Source organism: Podarcis bocagei (genome assembly GCF_964188305.1).
Source record: "Podarcis bocagei genome assembly, chromosome: 2".
NCBI classification, from domain to species: domain Eukaryota; kingdom Metazoa; phylum Chordata; class Lepidosauria; order Squamata; family Lacertidae; genus Podarcis; species Podarcis bocagei.
This window is the reverse complement of record NC_138126.1, coordinates 60,848,806-60,871,049: the sequence shown is the minus strand read 5'-3', so window position 1 is coordinate 60,871,049 and position 22,244 is coordinate 60,848,806. Positions and strand designations below refer to the sequence as shown.

At 45.6% G+C, this 22,244-nt stretch overlaps 1 protein-coding gene across 7 annotated transcripts in view; it reads left to right on the top strand.

The window, feature by feature from the left end:
* Positions 1-22,244, top strand: part of SEMA3F (semaphorin 3F) — a 127,425-nt gene that overhangs the window by 87,414 nt on the left and 17,767 nt on the right. For 6 of the 7 annotated variants that reach the window (XM_081185861.1, XM_081185863.1, XM_081185864.1 and 3 more), the window contains exons 5-8: positions 988-1,107; positions 2,806-2,895; positions 11,329-11,422; positions 16,161-16,280. In XM_081185861.1, the coding sequence (XP_081041987.1) occupies positions 988-1,107; positions 2,806-2,895; positions 11,329-11,422; positions 16,161-16,280 (424 nt within the window). The remainder of the gene's footprint in view (positions 1-987; positions 1,108-2,805; positions 2,896-11,328; positions 11,423-16,160; positions 16,281-22,244) is intronic. The other variant, XM_081185867.1, reaches the window with a different exon arrangement.

Below are 22,244 nucleotides of genomic sequence, written 5' to 3'. Positions count from 1 at the left end.
AGTAAACTGGACTCTACAGTCAGACACACTGCATGGAGCTCCATGCCTAGTCTAGAATCCAGTCAGTAAATGAACTCAGGCCTTGACAATACAGGCCTGCATACATTATGGGAATTGCTCTTCTTGCCCTCTGGGCCTCACTGCTATCATTTACCTATTAGATTTTCAGTCCACCCTTCTGTAGCCAATCAGTTCTTAGCACCTCTTAATGAGTGGGAATCTAAAGGGAATCTAAATCTAAAGGGAATCTAATATATTTTCTTTCCTGGCATAGATAAGTCCAGAGATTCCCCTTCTGCTTAGTTGGTTATGCTTTGGTTATTCAGGGCACTATTTTCTGGCTTTTGAAAACAAGCAGGAATGGGTTGGGAGTCCAGGATTTGCCACCCTGACACCAAGATATATTATTGCAATCTTACAGTTATTCTTTTCTCAGTTTTCAGAAAAATTGGCTGTGAGTTGGGAGTTCTGAGCAGCACCGTTTATAATCTGCTTCAGCTACAGATGTTGCAGTGTAAGATGTGAGCAAGGAATGTTTGCTCCGGAAGGGGGTTTAGTTCAAAACTCTTCCAACAGGAACATGACTTAAAAGGAGTGCAGGAAAATTGTCTCTGAAGTGCATCCAAAACTCATTGCTGGAAAAGGTGTTGGAGGGGTGGATCCAAAAGGTTTATTTGTGGATTTTCAAAGTGCGCCAGACCTAGCTTGCCTCAATTTTAACTGGAAGCAAATGTTGTTGAAGAGGACCATTTGATACACAGACCATTCAATGTGGTCTGATTTTGTGACTTACTGGGTGTTCAGGGAGCTTTCATTTAATGCTGAAGCAATTACCTGATTGCTTCAAAATATGTGTAAATCACTGCTTAGGCCATGCTGAACAGAGGATGGAATTGCTTCATTTACCATAGACTGACTAATCTCCTTAAAGTAGATACAATTTCATAGGAGGCTGGGACTAACTTGCCATCTCTCTTTGTTTTCCAGGGCGAGTGTGGGAATTTCATCCGCCTTATCCAGCCCTGGAATCGAACCCACTTGTATGTTTGTGGCACTGGAGCATACAATCCTGTCTGCACCTTTGTCAATCGAGGCCGTAAAGCACAGGTGAGGTACTGAAGGAGCATATGGCTGGGACTGCAGCCAGAACAGTGCTGGAGAAGCATATGAGCTTGCTCTTAGACCATGCTAGGAAAGCAGCCTCTGGCAACATTCAACAAGCAATAAGGGATTGAGATTCGAGTCTTGGGTAATGAGATGTGGAATCTTTTCAACTGTCTTATGTTTGTATGTTTGTTCAGCCCATTCATATCCCACTTCTCATCAAAGGGAGGCAAAGGCTGCATACATGAATCTCCACCCCCCCCCACACCTTTACGTGGCTCTCATTTATCATCCCAACAATTCTGAAAGGTAAGTTAGGCTCTTAGGGATTCACCTAACCATCCCCGTCAGCAGAAGTCCTGCACAAGGAATTCCACTTTGCATAACAGGGCTTCACACACACACACACACACACACACACACACACACGGAGATGGAGCTCCAGGTTTTGAAAAAGGTAATGGGGACAGTGAAAATATCAAAATAAAACATGTAGACATGGTGTTTCCCAAATAATAATAATAATAATAATAATAGGGTAGGAAGAGATGAGGTGTTGGGATCATATATAAAGTAATTTGTAACTAGGTCACAAGAAGCATACTGTGTTATTACTTAAATGTATTGTTTTAAACGTCTGATATTATCAGTAATTTTAATATATATATTATGGAAACCACTTAGAGGTTTTGATGATTAAGCATTATTTAAATCACATTAAATACATAAAGCCTAATCCTAGTAATCCCCCACTGTGCAGAATGAGACTTTCTCCTAAGTATGGGAGTAAATGTATAGAATTGTCACCTTAATTTGTGATAACCATTATGTCATGCAAGACCCTCCATGTCACATAAAATTTGTCAGACTTTAACGGGTTCTCTAACTTGGAAATATGCCATATTTTACGGAACCATTTCCAAATTTATGGAATCTTATCTGATTTTTATTTACTGGTAACCAGATTTTTGGCTGTCATTAACATGTTCCCAGTTAGCTAATAATTGCACTTGTTTACGGAATCTTTCAATACAGACAAGTAAAATAACCTCTGGTTTTAATGGAATTGTTTATCATAGTCATTTCCGCCCAGTATGCCTTGGGGGACGCACACAAAACATGTGTGAAATTAGCCTTATTGTTACAACACCTCTAACATCGTGTGTTCCTTATATTATATTTGCTTAAACTGTCTAGTGTTAGCATCAAATCTTTAAAATAATACAAGGAGAATCTGCTTGCATAGGTGTGAATATATTTTCCACATCTATTTTATTTTCTGACAACAACTTAAAAATAGGAAAACCAATTGAAAACCACTTTTGTAAATGCTCTTCTTACAGTATCTTGTTTAGCAGGAGTAGCTAAACCTCATTTCAGGGTCTTCTCTAGCCCCCAAACTGATTTCTGCCTTCCCACCCCCAACCCCATCCCACTAATTTTAGCAGCAGAGGCAATATGTTTTTGGGAGCGAATGCATAGTTGTACATAAAGTCAAACCCAACAAGCAGATACACATTCAGTCTAAATACAGGTCATAAATATTTGACGAGGGGATTTTGATCTCCATAGAAGAATGTGTGTATATCTGAGAGAGACAAAAGACTTCTGCATGCTGCATTCTCTGGCCATACCCTGCCATTCCTGCTTCTCTGGCAGGTCACCCTGCCAGCGCTAACTCTCTGCTCCTCCTCTCCTCAGGCTTTTGAGCTGAACCAGTCCATCCAGCAGGGAGGACGGGGAAGTAGAGCAGTTGACTCCTCCCTCCACCCGTCTCCAGTGGAACGCAAGGTGGGAATCGCGCTCTGCCATGCTCTTCCCCAAGGACACAACTGGCTCCTTTCTTAGCATGCCTGAGCCTGGGCACTCTAACTTTCATTTTCAACTGGCATGTACCTAACAACTAACTAATAAGGGAAGGGGGCCAGACCTATGGGAATAGGACTGGCCCTTAAATTCAACCCCCTTCCCATCTAGCAATGAGCGCGCTTCCTGTACCGCCTCTCCTTGCGTCTCCTCACTTGAACTAACTCCTTCTTCCCCAGGCTCGCACAAGGTTTGTGCCAGGAAAGAACACTCTCGGGATGCTTGACCTTACTACATATAGTATAGAACCATGTCCTTGACTGTTTGACATTGAGACAAATGGGCTTGCTGTTTCAAGCAAAGGTTTGCTTGATATGAGGTGGCATGAATAACTAGATTGGGGTAATCAAGGTTGTGATGACTGTGGGAGCAGGGGGTGGGGTGGGCCTATTGTATTTGCTTAGTTGTTGTGAGGAGTGTGGACTTCATTAATGATTACATACAGTTTTTGTAAGTATGTTTGCTGAGAAATCATGTAAAAAAAGAAAATGATGAGAAAATGTGTTTTACTTGTGTATCGGATGTAATGTATGCTTCTTCTACTGATTATTGCAAGTCATAGCCAATGCAAGAAGCCATCCCATTAATTTCCTTTCCAGTTTTCTCATTGTTGTCATTTAATTGATAAGGACGACCGTTAGTTGGGAGGAGATTATGAGATTTCCATTAGTCTCTATTAGTAGAAACTTTGTGGGCATGGTCCTACAATTGGCTAAAGACTTTGGTGTGGGAATGAACTATTTCAGTTGCTCAGCTTGTATGGTTTCCCACTAAGAAACATTATCAAAGCAGCATGGAATCCAGCCATATGGCAATTCCTACATTGCTCTGTGAACATAGGAATTGGTCCTAATTAACAGAACCCTTTTTATGTCAGATAGTATTAAGGATGGTATGTTTCCCCATTTACAGGGTAGTGCTGAATAATTTGATTGATTGAGAGGTTGAGCTCCTAATGTGGATTTGTATGGGACTAAAGCCTCCTTTCACTCAGCAGTAGGTACTCTCCCATGTGTGTTCAAGATGGTGCACAAAAAAAGAAGACAGGAAATGCTATATGCTATTTTTGTCAAGGCTGAATAGTCTTGGTTGGAGTGTTTGAAACTTTCAGAAGAAAACAACTGAACCTAATCTTGAGAATCTTAACTTTCCTTAACGTTTTGGTGTTGTTTGATTGTAAATTGGAGAATCAGCCTAAAATGTAGTGCTCTGGTTTCTTAGCACTTTCTTCCTTCTGTTGGATTCTCTAGTTTTGATAATGCCTTGTCTTACCCCTGGAGTCATCCTGGTAGCTGTTTTCATCTAAATCTGTGGGGCCTGATTCTGTGCTGCTGAGCTGGAGCAGGGTCATTGTCAAAGACATCATCATCATCATTACTATTATTATTACACAGTGTATAAGTAACATTGGGTTTTCTTTTTCTCTTTTCTTTACTGAATGTTCCATTTTACACTTCAAAACAGAAAACTCACAAGTGGCACAATCACTTTTGCATTTTGCACAAGATGCACACTTTTTCTCAGTGCTGAACAATGGCATTTGACACCAAAGCAGTCTGCCCACATAAGCCCAAAGCTCTAAATAAAAAGGAAGTCCAACTCCTAAGCAAAATCATCTTTCCAGAAAGAATGCATGTCTAGTAGGTTTCCTAAACGGGTTGGCACTCACACTGCTTGTGGGAAGATGTGCCATACAACCCCCATCTCAGTTTCTATTCAGAGTCTGAAAGTCTTCCGTTCCAGTTCTTTTATTATTTATTGCATTTATTAGTAGGAAAAGAAGTTCTCAAGCTGACTTAACAGCACGGTATGACATGTTCCTCTAAGGGCAACACCTTAAACTACAACTAGGTGTAATTAGCTGTAGGTATAACTGCTTAGCAGCCTGCATCTGCTGTCTGCAGGATTTACTAGAACTATAGTTTTGTGTGTCAACACTTGGTCTCATTCAAAAGCCAGCTTTCATTTTCCTGCTCTTTGTAGCTTGAATCTCCAGCTTCTACTTGATGTGCTATTTATATTATCACTCATTGCTATTAGCCAGTTAAAATGCATTGCACAATGTCAGGAGCCATCCTACTTTCCTCACCCCCTTGGGCATTGTCACCATGTGTTTGACATACATTAGAAAGAGGAAGCAAGTCTTCACTGATATCCTGCCACTGTTGACCTCCCAAGCTGTTAGCACAACGAGGTGGGGAAGAGAGTGGGATGTATCAGATGATGATAAGTTGCAAAGGGAATGGAGTAGAAAACACACTTGTCACATCCTACTGCAGTCTGGAACCCTTCAAGCCCCCTTTTCTATCTTTTGGTAAATTGCAGCTCCCATCCACCACCTGTGGATGGAACCTATAACGGCACCAAATAATACAATTTGTGACATTCCCATTAGTACAACTCTTGTAAACTGTGTTGTGCTTAAACTTTAAACACCTGTTTTATCCCAAACATATCAATCATGTTCCATTTATTTGTATACTATGTAAAGAAACTGCATTTGCACTTGTCTCCAGTCAAGTGGACTTCTATGGACAGGTGTCCCTATCCCCACTTTAATAAAGAATCCTTGCAACATTTAGTGCTCTTTTCGAAGTCATCCAGTGAAATCCCAAGAGTGCCACAGGCTTTAGCAAAATAACCAGGAGTCTCAAATTATGAATCAGAGACAGAGATCCAGACAAAGCTAGCTCAGGTCAGGTTCCAGATACAAACACAGGAAGCTCATAATGCCCACCTAAATGCATAGTGGGGAAAGCACTTATTAACTGTAAGATATATGCAGCATCAAATCATTTGGTGAAAATAAAAAATAAATTTAGAGCTGAGACAAATTGAAAGGAATTGCAAAATAAGAGGGTACTTGTGTGGCATTAAAATGTCCTCAGGTTTGATGCACCACCACATCAATGCCCTTTCCTCCACAGCCACCTGCTGCACCTCAGTTGACTAGAACTGAGCCCTGGCTAAGGACGTAGAGGCTGGGTAGGCATATGTGGAGGGAGGGGGGTTATTTTGGGACCCTGGTCCCAAGCCAGTTAGACCCCTGCACCATCTTACAAAAACCTGGCATTATTCAAGTGTCTGTATCTAGTGAAAACTCTTTGGATATGTGTCTGTGCTGGCATTAGCTGGTATTTCTGGCCCCCACGAAGCTGTATGCTGGGACCACAAATTCCCTATGCTCATATTCATGTCTGTTCTTTTATCTCATTCACTCATCCCAACTCTAGTTCCTTATGCTGCTGACTCAGCCCATTCTGCTAAAAGTAGCTGACTTTAGCCATTCCTCAGGTGAAAGATGAACTACAGAAAGGGGTTTATTCTGTCCAATCCAATCCATCTTGAAGACAGCATCAGCACCATTTACCAAAGATCAATAGGGTGAATGCTGTCAAAAGAATGAACTCAATAATAGTCTGAGTTAAAAATATTTGAACCGTGTATCTCACACTCCTTATCTATTCAGTCCTTACACCACCCCATTCTTAAAACACAAAGCCTTTAAACTGCTCTGCTTTCCATTCGCTGGATGGGGGGGCGCGCCCTGAAAAGTTCTCACTTACATTTTTGTAGGAATGATCTGTTAATAAATAGCCACAATTCTAGAACAGTAGCTGCACAATAGCCAATTGGACCCTATTCAACAAAGGAAGACGTTTAGCTTAGAAAAACAAGGGACAGTATCAGTAGTAAATACCGTATTTTTCGCTCCATTGGACGCACCCGACCATAGGGCGCACCTAGTTTTTAGAGGAGGAAAACAAGGAAAAAATATTCTGAATCAAATGTTGTATAAACTACTGTATTTAATAAACAACCGGTATATCAGAATCACATTACAGCCATGTAAAGTGAACAGCAGTCAACAATGGCATTAAGAACCATCATCACTGTCATTAACAAATGAAGAGAGACTTTAAGGTTTGAGTACTCTTCTAGTCTTCTGTGAACCCCAAGAACTCATCACTGCTAAAGTCAGAATTTATGAAGCTCAGTTGCTCACAGTCACTGACATCACTTTCTTCGCTATCTTCATGTAAAATACCATCGTCGTATCCATCCAAAGCATTGCTAATGCCACATTTTTTCCTCTCAAGCCTCTTCCTCACCTCTCTCAGCGAACAGCCTGCCAGCTGCTCACAAACATTCCCTTTACTTGAATTACAGTCAAGAAACAGCCAAGCAGAGCTTCTCAGCGGCAGGCTTGGGAGGCTTTCCTTTCCCCCACTTTTCTCTCCCCCCCCCCCAAGCAGAACAGTCCCCTTTTCCAGCCTCCTCCTCTCCATCCCTTTCACCCAAACTCCTCAGGTGACGTCTGACATTTCTCCCCTTCACTGCTCCCTCTCCTTTGCCCTCTACCATCACTCTCCACTCACGGCAACCTATGGTACCTCATCACCCAGCTTCTTGGTCCCCCTCCTCTCCGTCCTCTTCCTCCCCTCTCTCAGTGAACAGCCTGCCAGCTGCTCCAAACATTGAGGGGAAGGCAGGCTGCTGGCAGAGCAGCACCCTCACCCCCATTCAGCAGCCCAGGAGTGTGGGGCATGGGCGCACAGCCTGCCCACTGCTCCAAACCTTGAGGGGAAGGCAGGCTGTTGGCAGAGCAGCACCCCCCCCCACCCCCATTCAGCAGCCCAGGAGTGTGGGGCATGGGCGCACAGCCTGCCCACTGCTCCAAACCTTGAGGGGAAGGCAGGCTGTTGGCAGAGCAGCTGCCCCCCCACCCCCATTCAGCAGCCCAGGAGTGTGGGGCATGGGCGCACAGCCTGCCCACTGCTCCAAACCTTGAGGGGAAGGCAGGCTGTTGGCAGAGCAGCACCCCCCCACCCCCATTCAGCAGCCCAGGAGTGTGGGGCATGGGCGCACAGCCTGCCCACTGCTCCAAACCTTGAGGGGAAGGCAGGCTGTTGGCAGAGCAGCACCCCCCACCCCCATTCAGCAGCGCAGGAGTGTGGGGCATGGGCGCACAGCCTGCCCACTGCTCCAAACCTTGAGGGGAAGGCAGGCTGTTGGCAGAGCAGCACCCCCCCCACACCCCCATTCAGCAGCCCAGGAGTGTGGGGCATGGGCGCACAGCCTGCCCACTGCTCCAAACCTTGAGGGGAAGGCAGGCTGTTGGCAGAGCAGCACCCCCACCCCCATTCAGCAGCCCAGGAGTGTGGGGCATGGGCGCACAGCCTGCCCACTGCTCCAAACCTTGAGGGGAAGGCAGGCTGTTGGCAGAGCAGCACACCCCACCCCCATTCAGCAGCCCAGGAGTGTGGGGCATGGGCGCACAGCCTGCCCACTGCTCCAAACCTTGAGGGGAAGGCAGGCTGTTGGCAGAGCAGCACCCCCCCACCCCCATTCAGCAGCCCAGGAGTGTGGGGCATGGGCGCACAGCCCTCCCCTTGCTCCAAAGCTTCCTGGGGCTGCAGGGGGAAGCCGAGGCTGCCGGCAGACGAGCGAGGCTCTCCCCACCTCTCCCATTCAGCAGCCCAGAAGCACGGGGGATGGGCGCACAGCCCTCCCGTTCCTCCAAAGCTTCCCGGGGCTGCAGAGGGAAGCCAAGGCTGCCGGCGGAAGAGCGAGGCTCTCCCCACCTCTCCCATTCAGCAGCCCAGGAGTGTGGGGCATGGGCGCACAGCCCTCCCGTTCCTCCAAAGCTTCCCGGGGCTGCAGGGGGAAGCCGAGGCTGCCGGCAGGCGAGCGAGGCTCTCCCCACCTCTCCCATTCAGCAGCCCAGAAGCACGGGGGATGGGCGCACAGCCCCATTCCTCCAAAGCTTCCCGGGGCTGCAGAGGGAAGCCGAGGCTGCCGGCGGACAAGCGAGGCTCTCTCCACCTCCCCCATTCAGCAGCCCAGAAGCGCGGGGGATGGGCGCACAGCCCTCCCGTTCCTCCAAAGCTTCCCGGGGCTGCAGGGGGAAGCCGAGGCTGCCGGCAGGGGAGCGCGGCTCCACCACCACTACCAAAGACCAGTCCAAGAGTGTGCCGCACGCCGGCAATTTGGCTCAAGGAACCACACATTCGCTCCATAGGACGCACAGACATTTCCCCTTACTTTTTAAGAGTAAAAAAGTGCGTCCAATGGTGCGAAAAATACGGTATTTTTCATGGCCAATACAGATATAATAAAATATTTTAACAGACTTTTGTTTTCTTTAAAAACCTGCTGAAGTCATTTTTGTGACATTTTAATAAAAACATTTTGGGTAAAATTATATGAACACATATGTATACTTCCCAATAAATCAATAATATAAAAATAAGTCTGTTCCAGCTAAAATTTACATCTCATTTAACAGAAGCTATTTAACAGTTCATGCCAATGTTTGTCTACTCAGAAGTAGGTCCAACTGAGGGTACTTTCAGTTGGATGTTTATTGTGGGATTATTGACTGATTGATTGATTGATTGCCACATTCACATAACATTGTCAGCATCAAAATGTTAGCCCACATCCTCCTCACTCCAAATTAATCTGCATAGACCCTTTCTAGAGGAAATCTGATATATACCACCTGTTGCCAACAATCTTGTTTGCAATAGCTCAATGACCTGTTTTCATATTAAACTCCTGTCTGGAAGCAGGGGCCTACTCTCAAGTAGGTATGTCAAGTTCTGCAACCTAAGCCACTCCCATCAAAATAAATGGGAATTAAAAGCAGTGCCATATTAAACCCTGTGGAGGCCCCTAGGCAGCCGAAATCTTGTCCTTCCCCCTTGTGCATGCACTCTAATGGGATAATATTGAACTAAGAAAACTTGATTGTAATTTTCTTCCAGATCAAATCAATATTATTTTCATCCGTTGTTGCAGGGCCTCTAAAATGCATGAGGCCCAGAGGTCAGTGCCTACTCTCCGCCTGTTTGGTAATCTGGCACTATTTAATAGTGCTTAACACTGGCAGATTAGGTTTAATGTTTTTATCAAACCACAAGAGGTATTTTGTGGGGGGAAACCTCTTAAACCTTTTCACGGCATTTTTCTTTAATTTCTAAATGGCTTCCAGCCCACTAAAGCAGTGATTTCCAAACATTTCATTAAAAAGATCCACTTGTGGGATTTCTTTCCCAAATGTTGATTCTACCACCCTGGCTTGGCAGTCTCTTCTCCACTGCTCCTTCTGCCGCATTGGCACCTACAAGCATTGCCAGCGTCCTAGCAACCCTCTTATAAGGCCAGAAGTGGATCCCAGTGTACCGCTTGTGAGTCACTGGAGTAATGAGTCATTAGTTTCATGATAGGAGGGATTCAAATGGCATTCACTCACTCTGCACTTCTCAGCAATATTTAAGGCCTGCATCCTATCTGCTCTGCTTGTAGCTGTTGGTTGTCCTCTAGGGCGTGGGGGGAAATGTGACATCCGTGATTTATTGTTGTTTCATACTCAGAAGAGGTTGTAGCACAGGGTGACTGAAGGCAATCTGAAGTTCATCAGTGTCTAGGTACTACTTAGTAATAATATGTGGTAACTAGACACTTACCTGTAGTGTTCACACATTACAGCACACAGTTGTTTCACTTCACCCAGTGGTCATACCCAGTGGAAAAAGTCTGAAAATGTAATGTTGTGTGCAAACATTGCAGGGAAAACGTTGAATCTTTGGCTAGAATGTTACGTCCAATGTTTCTTGAGATGGAGAGGTCCAGAAGTATGAATTTTAGGAATGGGTTTGTAAAGTAGCACCATGCGGATAAAGATGGTGGGATACACTATTTTTATATGAATGTGTTTTGGTTTTTTCATTTACAGAACAGGTTTCTTTAGGAGGAGAACTGTTACTTCTGCAACTTTAAAATGGGACACATATTTGGGAGGTGTGCAAAAGTTAGAAAGTGAATGTTCCTGTAAATCGGTCAATGCAGTAGCTTTAGAGAGTGGCTCTGCTGCCACATTTCTTAGGGTTGACTTGAAATTGATATAAAACTTGTAAGAGTAGCGTATATACAGTACTGCAGTTGCTAGGGTAATGTTTGCACCAGCTTTCTACATGTTTGGTGGTGATTTTTCTCCATGCCTCCGCAGGGTCTCTGAATAAAATAAAGTCTGTAGTGGCATGGAAAAAATAGCTTTGCATGGTGAGGTAATGAACTCACCAGTGAGTCAGCCACCATTGAAAAATGATTTAAAGCAGCTTCCATGGGGTAAACATATTACATGCCAGGATTTCTTACATTCCACTGCTTATAACCTTGTTGGACGAAAATTCCACTCCAGAGAGATGCGGTTTAGACAGTGTGATTCACATATTCAGCATCTTGTATTCCATGTACTTTTAGATGCTCTCTGATTAAAAAGAGTTGTGAAGGCCTAAGGTAATAGTGTGTGCTAAAACAAATCATTGATCTACCTGTTGCCTTACTTTCCAGGATTACATATTCTACCTGGAACCAGAGAAGCTTGAGTCAGGAAAAGGAAAATGCTCGTATGACCCAAAGGTGGACACCGTATCAGCATTAATAAGTGAGTTCCATGGTTGTGCAACATCAGTCATTCTATAGGCATACAATTGTAGAGTTGGAAGGGACCCCCAGGGCCATCTAGTCCAATGCAGGAATGCAGGAATCTCAACTAAAACATCCATGACAGATGGTCATCCAGCCTCTGTTGAGAAATCTCCCTCTTTATGAGTTCTAAAACGATACAGTGGTGCCTCGCAAGACGAAATTAATTCGTTCCGCAAGTTTTTTCTTCTTGCGAGTTTTTCGTCTTGCGAAGCACGGTTTCCCATAGGAATGCATTGAAAATCAATTAATGCGTTCCTATGGAGACCGCCTTCAGACCAGGTCCAGGGACAGTCTGTCCCCAGACCTCTTCTGAAGGCTGGCGGGGGAAGAAGGACTTTTCTCCCCACCGCCAGCCTTCAGAACAGCCTTCTGAAGGCTGGCGGTGGGAAGAAAAGCCCTTGTCCCGCCGCCAGCCTTCAGAAGAGTTCCCGGAGGGCTGCCTAGGCTGCGGATAGCAGCCTGCTGCCCGGTGCGAGGCAGACATCTGCAGCTTGGGGTGCCCTGCAGGACTTCCCCGCAGGGCTCTCCAAGCTGCGGATAGCAGCGTGCTGCCCCACACGAGGGGCGCTCTTAAGCAGAGCGCCCTTCGCGCGGGGCAGACACCTGCAGCTTGGGGAGCCCTGCAGAACTTCCCCGCAGGGCTCTCCAAGCTGCGGATAGCAGCCTGCTGCCCCGCACGAGGGGCGCTCTTAAGCAGAGCGCCCCTCGCGCGGGGCAGACATTCGCAGCTTGGGGAGCCCTGCAGGAGTTCCCCGCAGGGCTCTCCAAGCTGCGGATAGCAGCCTGCTGCCCCGCACGAGGGGCGCTCTTTAGCTATCCGCAGCTTGGAGAGCCCTGCGGGGAAGTCCTGCAGGGCTCCCCAAGCTGTGAATGTCTGCCCCGCACGAGGGGCGCTCTGCTAAAGAGCGCCCCTCGTGCGGGGCAGCAGGCTGCTATCCGCCGCTTGGAGAGCCCTGCGGGGAAGTCCTGCAGGGCTCCCCAAGTTGCAGGTGTCTGCCCCGCGCGAAGGGCGCTCTGCTAAAGAGCGCCCCTCGTGCGGGGCAGCAGGCTGCTATCCGCAGCTTGGAGAGCCCTGCGGGGAAGTCCTGCAGGGCTCCCCAAGCTGCGAATGTCTGCCCCGCGCGAGGGGCGCTCTGCTTAAGAGCGCCCCTTGCGCGGGGCAGCATGCTGCTATCCGCAGCCTAGGCAGCCCTCCGGGAACTCTTCTGAAGGCTGGCGGGGGAGAAGGGCTTTTCTTCCCACCGCCAGCCTTCAGAACAGCCTTCTGAATGTTGGCGGTGGGGAGGAAAACCTTCCTCCCACCGCAAATCTTCAAAACAGGTCCGGGAACAGAGGAGAAGCGCTGCGCGCCTTCCCCTCTGTTCCCGGACCTGTCCTGAAGGCTTGCGGTGGGAGGAGGGCTTTCCTCCCCACCGCCAACATTCAGAATGCTGTTCTGAATGTTGGCGGTGGGGAGGAAAAACCCTCCTCCCACCGCAAGCCCCGGGAACAGAGGAGAAGCGCTGCGCGCCTTCTCCTCTGTTCCCGGACCTCCCACCACAAGCCTTCAGGACAGGTCTGGGAACAGAGGAGAAGGTGCGCTGCGCTTCCCCGCTGTCCCAGGAGATTTCCCTATGCGCTTTCGTCTTGCGAAGCAAGCCCATAGGGAAATTCGTCTTGTGAAGCCTCTAAAAATCGGAAAACCCTTTCGTCTTGCGGGTTTTTCGTTTAGCGAGGCATTCGTCTTGCGGGGTACCACTGTATCAGGATTGAGAAGGGGGAGGGGGGCTATGCTACTTATAAGCATGCAACGCAACAGCAGCTCTGTGTCAGGAAATGGTTTTGGCCATCCTTGGGCATGGATGAGTTAGCTGGAAATGTCATCGGAGTTAATGGGGAAAGATCATGGCCTCTTGGATGCTGATAAAGAAGAGAAAGGACATACTGTTCACTAAACTGCAGTGTCCCATCTGGTGGGAGAAGAGGAGGAATAGGGCTTTGGCGAATAGCAAAGTTCTGAGAGGTTCCTTGGCAAAATTTCACAGATGACATTTATGTCACTTTGTTATGGTCCAATCGTTTCCACTTATCCATCAGACATGATTATTCCTCCCACTGCCCTAGCATTCCAAAACAACACAATGCCTGAGTGGCCAGCTATATTCACATATAGTCAGCTATATTCTGACTTAAGCCAGCTGCAAATTTCATGCAGACACCTCTGCTTCCCTTGAGAAACCTGGTCCTTTCCATTGGTCATGCTAGAGTTACCAATGTATACAGTGGTACCGCGGGTTACATACACTTCAGGTTACATACGCTTAAGGTTACAGACCCCGCTTACCCAGAAATAGTACCTCGGATTAAGAACTTTGCTTCAGGATGAGAACAGAAATCGCACAGCAGCAGCAGGAGGCCCCATTAGCTAAAGTGGTGCTTCAGGTTAAGAACAGTTTCAGGTTAAGAACGGACCTCTGGATCAAATTAAGTACTTAACCCGAGGTACCACTGTATTTTACTCTTGCCCTTTAATATCTGTATATAAATATATCTTTGAATGTTCTCATCTTCTTGGATTCTTATATCCTTCCCTCACCACATAGACCCACCTTTTTTCACTCAACCCCAGGTTGATTTCAAGCATGGACATCCTCTGAACTTTGTCCTGTGTGGCCATACCATCTCCCGCAGGGCCCCTCCATCTCCAGTTCAAATGGTGGCTCAAGCTCCACAGGGCTTTCCCCTATGTGAGGGCTGGGATTACAAAACTTCACAGCAGGGAGATAATGAGGAGTGGTATCATTGTCCTGCTGACCCTGGGCCTACTACTGGCACAACAGCTGCGCCACTCTCCCCTAAGAGTCGGTTCCAGTGCTGGCCAAAGTTCTTTCTTCCTGCAAATCCCCTAACCCCTTGATATGGCCTGGCTGCCTCTGATCTTGTCCAAGCATTAGTATCCATTTACACGACAAGCCCAAAACTTCTTAATTAATCTGAAAGCAGCTGCAGCACTGGCCTGAGACAGGCAGGAATTGTGCCCTTGTACCAGTGGGTTCCTGACTGAGTGCTGGACCTGATTAGCAGCTTTGCTAATGAACTTAGGTTCATTTCTGTAAGCCTTACTAATTTCTGTATAAGAGATTCAGTGCAGCGGTAGGGAAACTATGGAAGGGCACCTAACAGTTCATATGTTGTGCATGACTAATAATCTTGATCCTTTTCTCCCCTGCCTTTGATCATTATGAGGTTTCTTCTATCAATGAAAGGTCAGAGCAACAAGAAAGGGCCCCTTCTACAGAGACCTTGCTTTCCCCTTGTCGTTTCTTTTCATTCCCACTCTCCAAGAACAATTCACGCAGATTCCAAGTTTGATCTCACACTACCAAATAGAATCACCATACCACCACCCCCCAAAATTCTAGCATTTAATTAATTCATCCTTAAATATATAGCCGTTCCATGCTGACAGCAGCTTCAGGCATGACCTGAATGAAGTCAGGAGACCAGGAAGTGCAGGTGCTTCGCTCTTTTCCTTTCCCCACATCTCTTATCCAGTGTTACTCAATACAATAATTTTTGTGCATGGACAAGAATTAGGAGATACAGTCCCCCTTTACTCTTTATTTCATGTTTTAATTACAAATTTCTGAATTCTCCTGAGTATTAGCACCTAAAGCATCTGAGTTAGGGGCAGGGAACTTCTTTTCCTCTAACTTCTAAGTTTGTCTGTAAGAATTGTTGGTGATGCCACCAGAGTGGTATGACATGGAAAGGCTGCATGTTTTTGCAAGGGAGAAGATGGGGAAAAGAGCACAGAACAGGGTAACCCTAAAGTATTTAAACTATATTAGGTGTGAAGGGCAGTTGATATACCTAGGGTCAAACTATACCTAGAGATGCAGGAAATCTGTGATTGGCTCTCTTGAAGTTTCTTGGGTTTTGGGTGGTGGTGGTTTTTTTAAAGCAGCTGCGGGGGCCCTTGAATGGAATGAGGCAGTGGCACTGGGAGAGGGATTAATTCCCCTCCCCCCCCCACAGATTTCCCAGTCTAAATCACATTTCCCCTCAAAGCTGAAGGGGGAAAATATATGGCTGCCTGTATACTATTTTCCCCTATCAGGCAAATAGTAGAAGTGGCTGCAGTTTAGACAAGAAAAAGGTCTTGGTTAAATTCTCCCTCCTCTGAACACTGTGTTCAGAGGTTGTGTGTGAGAGAGGGAGAGGGAGAGAGAAAACTCTAATCAGAGCTTTCTTATTGAGTTTGAGAATGAAAGGACTACAGAAGGAGGCGAGTTTCTCTTTTTCCTACCCATTTAAGAGTTCAGAGCAAATGAATGAACGTTGAGGATCTAAGAGAGACAATGGTTCCAGTTTCATAGTCTGGCAATACTGTCTGTGCCATCCATGCCCAAAACAGAACTTTGCATTCTTTTCTCACATGGAGATGTACAAACTCCTGGTGCACAACTTTTTTTGGGGGGTGGATGGAGGAAAAGAAGAAGGTTGAGGTACTTGTCTTCACATCATTGTTCAAAGTGCCAGTGAGTAGCTTCCCTGTTTCTGTAGGTATCATTTAAGAAGTGAACCATTCCAGGCATTTCATATATTTCCCCCCATCCCTCTCTTTCACAGAACCAGTGGGGTGAGTGGTTGGAAATCCTGCCTCAACAAAACTCTCAATTAATTTTCTTCCCCCTACCCTCTGTTGCCAACAGATGAAGAACTCTATGCTGGTGTCTACATTGACTTCATGGGCACTGATGCCGCCATCTTCCGCACCATGGGCAAGCAGACTGCTATGAGGACTGACCAATACAACTCCCGTTGGCTAAATGGTGAGTGGAAGGGGGGCAGACTGCAGAGTTTGAAGTGCAGAGGACAAAAAGCAAGGCTGCATTCATGATCTTCGTGTCCAATGTCCATGCTACATGGTGGGAATTGTGACTTGGAGCACAGAGTTTCCCTCTCTTCTTTCCTCTCTCTGTTTCAGAATATTATTGTAAGAAAGAAAATGTGGATAAAAAGAGGCTTTAGTAAAGAAAACATTATACTAGCAGGAGCGTTAACCAACAACCCCCCCCTCCCCTTTGTCTTCAAGTTCCTTCTGTGAGTGCACACTGTTCCATGGTGACTTCTCAAGTCTGGCTTCCTGAGGGCTTCATGCCAAGTCATACCAGCTGCCTACAATTGGTTTCTTTTATCTGTCCACATATAGCCAGCTCAGTGGGCTATGTTGTGGATGATGGAATCTTAATTTAGCTCTCTGGACCCCCTTTCTCATCCTGGTGCCCTTCGAGTCTCCTTTGCTGTTACAGTGTCCCCATGACACCTATCATACCCTTCTTCTGTACTCCCTTGTTTTCGGTCCTTGATACTTGATTTTGCTGTTGCCTTGTCCTTGCACTGTCACTTGTCCGTACTTTCTGTCTAGCTCCCAGGACACCAGGAATAGGGCTCTCCTGCCCTGTTCATGTCTTGCCAGCCTTAATAGATATGAAATGCTCCATCTATGTGGAACACGAAATACAGAATCTGCAAGTGTTCCTACTTCATTTGGGCTTTGTAGAGCACATCACTGAAGAAGTCATTGTCTTCTATAATTTTCTTTCCATAAAGAAAATATATGTGCTAAGTTAAGACATCTGGTCATTTCAGGAGTGTGTTGGTATTTGACTAGTTTCTCTTTTTGCTTAATTCCTTGGCTCTGGTATATGTCCCCTTTTGTGCGTTCAAAAGCATTTTGCTCCTGGAATTATTTCTCTACACACAGTTGGTGGTGAAGGGCAGGTTTGTACTCTTGTCATTTCTGATAACTGATCCAGGGCATTTAATCTCCTGCCCTCTCTCCTCCAGCATGCATCATGGAAAGGGATCCAATGAGAGAAGGTCTCAGCTTCCTTTTTGGTTGCACCTCCAGCTGTTGTGAAGCAGCAAAAACAGCTGAGTAAACTGGGGTTGGGAATCAAATTTAGGGAGATGTCATTTTAGTAACCCGAACAGAGCTATCTATGAAAGCAAATGCTGGATTATAAGGGTGACCATTTGCCTTCCATGGCAATTCTTTAGCAGTGATGGCTCTAGAGAAAATACCAACATATCCCCAAATTGCAGAGCTTCCAAGATATTCTTACAAAAGCTTTTAAGGCAGACAGGTGTGCTTGCAGCCACATAAATCTTACAGCTCCCCCCCCCACCCCAAAGCAAGGGAATGCTTGGTACTAATGATGAAGGTTACTGACATTAGACTTATGAACAGCTCAGGCCCAGAGTTTTTCAAAGTATGGTACACAGCTTCTCTTGGATAGATGCATAGAGTTGTGTTCCTGACAACTTATGTTGGTGTTACCTCAGCACACCAACGTTATGTGGGTGCAGGAATTTGGTGGTAGTATGTGTGTAAGAAAGCAATAGTGTATGTGTGACAGAAAGTAATATGGATGTAACTTGACCGGTAATATGGGTGTGTCACTAGATGAAACTCCCCCTGTTCTTACACAGGAGAGGCCTAGACTTAACTATTCATAGTAGGGTTTATATTTAAGTAGAGCAGCAAGGTGTTGCACTTGTGTCAAGGCTGCCCAGTGTCCACTTACTCCTGTGGTTGCCGTATTTCAAAAAATAAAAACCAGGACACCCTGAAAGTTGAGTTTTTGTGTGTGTGTGTTTACAAAAACGCCAAGAAAACATGATTTTTCAATTGACTTTCCTAAGATCCAGGACACCGCCGCCTTTCAGAGGTTCCCCCCGGGTGTCAATTCAGCATTTGAAATCCTGGTAATGTCTGGGAAAATCTGGACATATGGCAGCCCTACTCACTCCCCACCTAGAGGATGAGGATAAGGCACTTCTGGAACAAAACTGTATGTTTCTTTACAGAGAAACTTTTAGCACTATTTTTCAGCCAAGTCTCAGGTAGACTTTTCCCACTTAAAATGGTTATCAGTGTTCGAACCTGCAACACCCACTCAGCCCCTTCTAGGATTTTACTTCCCCTCAGGGAATCAAGACCAGTTTGCTCTGCCTGGCTAAACCCTCTCAGACAGTTAACCATCTGCAACTGCCCACACTGGCTTTTAATTTTTCTTTCACCGAGAGTCAAATCTCTATTTCACTTCTAAAACTGTCAGCATCTAACTTAAACTCCACACTCTCTTTCCTGATTTTCTGATGGACTCACCAGCTCTCACTGGTTGCTGGGTCACTAGGAGGCAGACCCAGGGCCTGTCCATCACAGTATGAGCTGGTTGTCTGGGAAATAAGATGATGTGAAAGAGGCTGGGCAGGTGAGATTTCCACATGAGTGAGGGACATGTAGTGTGGGGCAGGCAGCACTTCTCTAGTACTTTTTCCCCAGTAGGAGAGAGGATGTCATCCATAAGACTGGGATTTGCCAGTGCTGCATGCTTGCGGGGTTGGAAGGCAGGACATGCTGTATTCATTTATTTACCTGGCAAGAGCCTTTCCTGCACTGTTTTAAAATGGGCATCTGTTTTTTACATTAAACGTATGTTAGAAAGCAGCATAATTGTTCCACAGCCTGTTACAAACAGTTCAAAATGAACCTCAGCACCATATAAAAAGGCTGTGCATTACATTTTGCTTGGTGTTATTAAGGTTTAATGTTTTACTGTGTTTTTATATATGCCAGAAGCTGCCCAGAGTGGCTGGGGCAACCCAGTCAGATGGGAGGGGTACTACTACTACTAGTAGTAGTAGTAGTAGTACTGCTACAAGCATTCCTCCACTGAGCTTGTGGTGGCAAGTATGGGAGTTATCTCATTTCCTCCTCATAATGGCCCTGGGAAGAAATCAACAATGTGATGTGTTGAGCTTCCATTACAGCAAGCATCTCTGCATGCCTGATGGAAGGATCCTCCTTTCCTTCCTCATGCACTGTTCTGGGGGTTATCCTGACTCCCCCAGGGCCAATTGCAGGGGAGGCAGGGGAGGGAAGCTCCACTATGCAAACAGAAGTCCTTGCACAGGGCTTCTGCTGATGGGAAGATGAATCCCACCCATTGTGTGGTAGGCTAGGCTGAGAAGAGTGACTTGCCCAAGGTCACCCAGTGAACTTCACGGCTAATCAGGTATGTGAACGCAGGTCTTCACAACCAGCATCCATGGATCAACACAGCCACACTTTTGGACTCTCAGAGGTGGGGTGTGTTACTGCAGAGTCTGTCATGATGAGCTCCTGCACTTGAAAATTTATCACTGTGCCATTGGGGGACGCAGAAGAACTAGTCGCTTTTGGGGGAGGGTATCATTTCATAAAAGTTGAGAAGCACTACCTGCCTCTCAGTTTTGGGATGCCATAGTAAAGCAATTTTCCCTGCCTGTGATTTCAATTGCTATTCACCCTTTTCAAGCTGTGTAAGTAAAGAACTCTTAAACTACCTCATTTTGCATTACAAATGAGGTGATACAAGGAATAGAGCTCAGGACTCCAGCACTGTAGACTAAGAAGGCTTAGTTAATCAATCACATGGCCATGTTTCCTGCAGCAGCCTAGCAAACAGCTGCTTAACTCGCTGAGCTTTATGTCAACTTCTTTTCTACACTGACATGAAGATTTGCTTCCCTAGTTTTGGCCTGTGATACAGGACAAGCCACCATCACATCCAGTAAAAGAATTTTAGTACCAAAGGCAGCAACGGATTCAGAATTCTTTTCTGAAGTTTGGATCATAACAAGCCTTAGAGTGTGAAGCATTGACTGAAGTTATTCAGAACAGTTTTTATTTGGGGCATTGAACAGAATTTCAAGAAAGTGTTAATCTATACAAGTGGTCCTTTCCCTAGTGTTGTAGAACATTTACTGGTTTAAAACACGGACCCTACCTGATTGACACCAGTTAATTAAGTTGGAAAGATTGGATAGAGAGGAGAGCCAAAGAGCTAATTTAGGACAAATCTGTATAACCACTAGGCCCATGTGTGCTCCTTGCTGACTCATTCCACAGGTCTTCTGATCTGAGCAGGTCATTTGACTCATTTGTCGTGATTCAAGGTGGCAGTGTCTGCATGCCACAATAAACCACATCAGTAGCTGCTGGCCTGCCAGGAGGAGCCACCATAGACTGAAGAAACAAGCAGCTTTTGTTCTTACAGTTATCTTTATAACTATGTAGTTTAATGTTTTTGTAAGCCACCTTGAGACTTGCTTTTCAGCTGTAAGGTGGGACTTAACGTTTTAAAATAAATAAAATGGAATAATATATGCACAAGTTGAGCAAATGTTGACAGAGATGAAATGCCTAGAAGCTGTTTGATTGCGTCTTAAGTGCATTCCGTAAATCTTCATTTTCAACCTCAGCTAACACTATTTTGTGTGACCACAAAAGGATTCCATAACAGATCAGGAAAGGTACAGCAAAATGTGAGCCTTGAACTGAACAATCAGGACTTGTTTGAGAGCGGTAGATGTATTAATCTGTTGCAGGAAAAACAACACGCCTATGGCATCTTAACTTGCAGTGTAAGTCTAAACATGTCTACTCAGAAATAAGTCCCATTGAGTTCATTGGGACTTACTTCCAGGTAGGTGTGTATAGGATTGCAGCCTTAGTTGTTGTTATATAGGTTTCCTGGATCAGACCTTTTTTTGTCAGATGCATCAGTCCTGAGTCTCACAGTGAAGTAACAGTTGCATGGCACATACTACACGTGTTCAGATTTTCACTCTTCCACTCAACCAGTGGCATAGTCGTGAATTTTAATGTTCAGGAGCTCCTGACACCCCTTATAGCTCATCCATAAGGAGAATCCAAAAAGTCCTATACATAATTTCCTGGGGGTAAGCTATGTTGAACTCTGAGGATTACTTCTAATGGTACAGTTTCAGTTTATTAAATGCATTGAGCTTTAGCAAAAGATCTTCAGCCAGCTGAAAGGCTATCTTTTGCTTTACCAGAAATGCAGACAATCTTACAGGAAAGCAGGGACTCCATCAAAGAAAAGAAAATACGTACATGCCATCTGCTTGATTAGTTTCCTCATACTCTGACTTCCTTTATGGTGATACACGACAAACTTGAAAGCCTCACAAACATATTGCCTCATTCACTTGCCAGAGCAGGGAAGGTCTGTCAGCTACCCTGGTGCTCTGGCAGATGACATTGTTGCTGCTGCCCTGAAAAAGGTACCAGGGGGTGTTCTCCCTCCCTTATACCACTGCACCCTACCCACATTTCAGCTCTCTTTTAGGATGAGGTTGGTCCCATCAAAAATTTACATGGCAGCTTTTGAAAGCAAAATCTCTGTGGGTAAACAATAATGGAAAGGAGCTTCCTGCACTCAAGTGGAAGCTGTGTCGGACATTCAGCTTCCAAAAAACCGGAACACTTCCGGGTTTGCAGCATCTGGGAGCTGATTTGTTCGACAACTAAGCTGTTCGAGAACCAAGGTACCACTGTACTAGCAAATCTTGCTGTCGTTATGCTATTAAAACTTGCTCTATTCTTTGACCAACTGAGAACAGAAAACTCTGTTTTCTTTGAATCTCTCTTTCTCCAAGCTTTGGGGAAGACTAGGTATCGGGTTCAGCACCCACTGTAATAGAAAAACCTATAGAATTTTGGTTGTTAGGACAGATATCTACATTCTGTTCTCTCCACTTGAGCTGTTTGAAGGAGCCACAATATGTCAGTGTAGAGCTCTATGAAGTAAATGTGTGCTTCAAAGGGGTGGACCCAAGCCTGTGCATGGAGCCAGTCCTCACCCTATATCACTTTTCAATGACTAATTTTCTCTTGAATAAAAACAAACATCTCTCAGACAAAGCTGTGCAGGGTGTGAGAC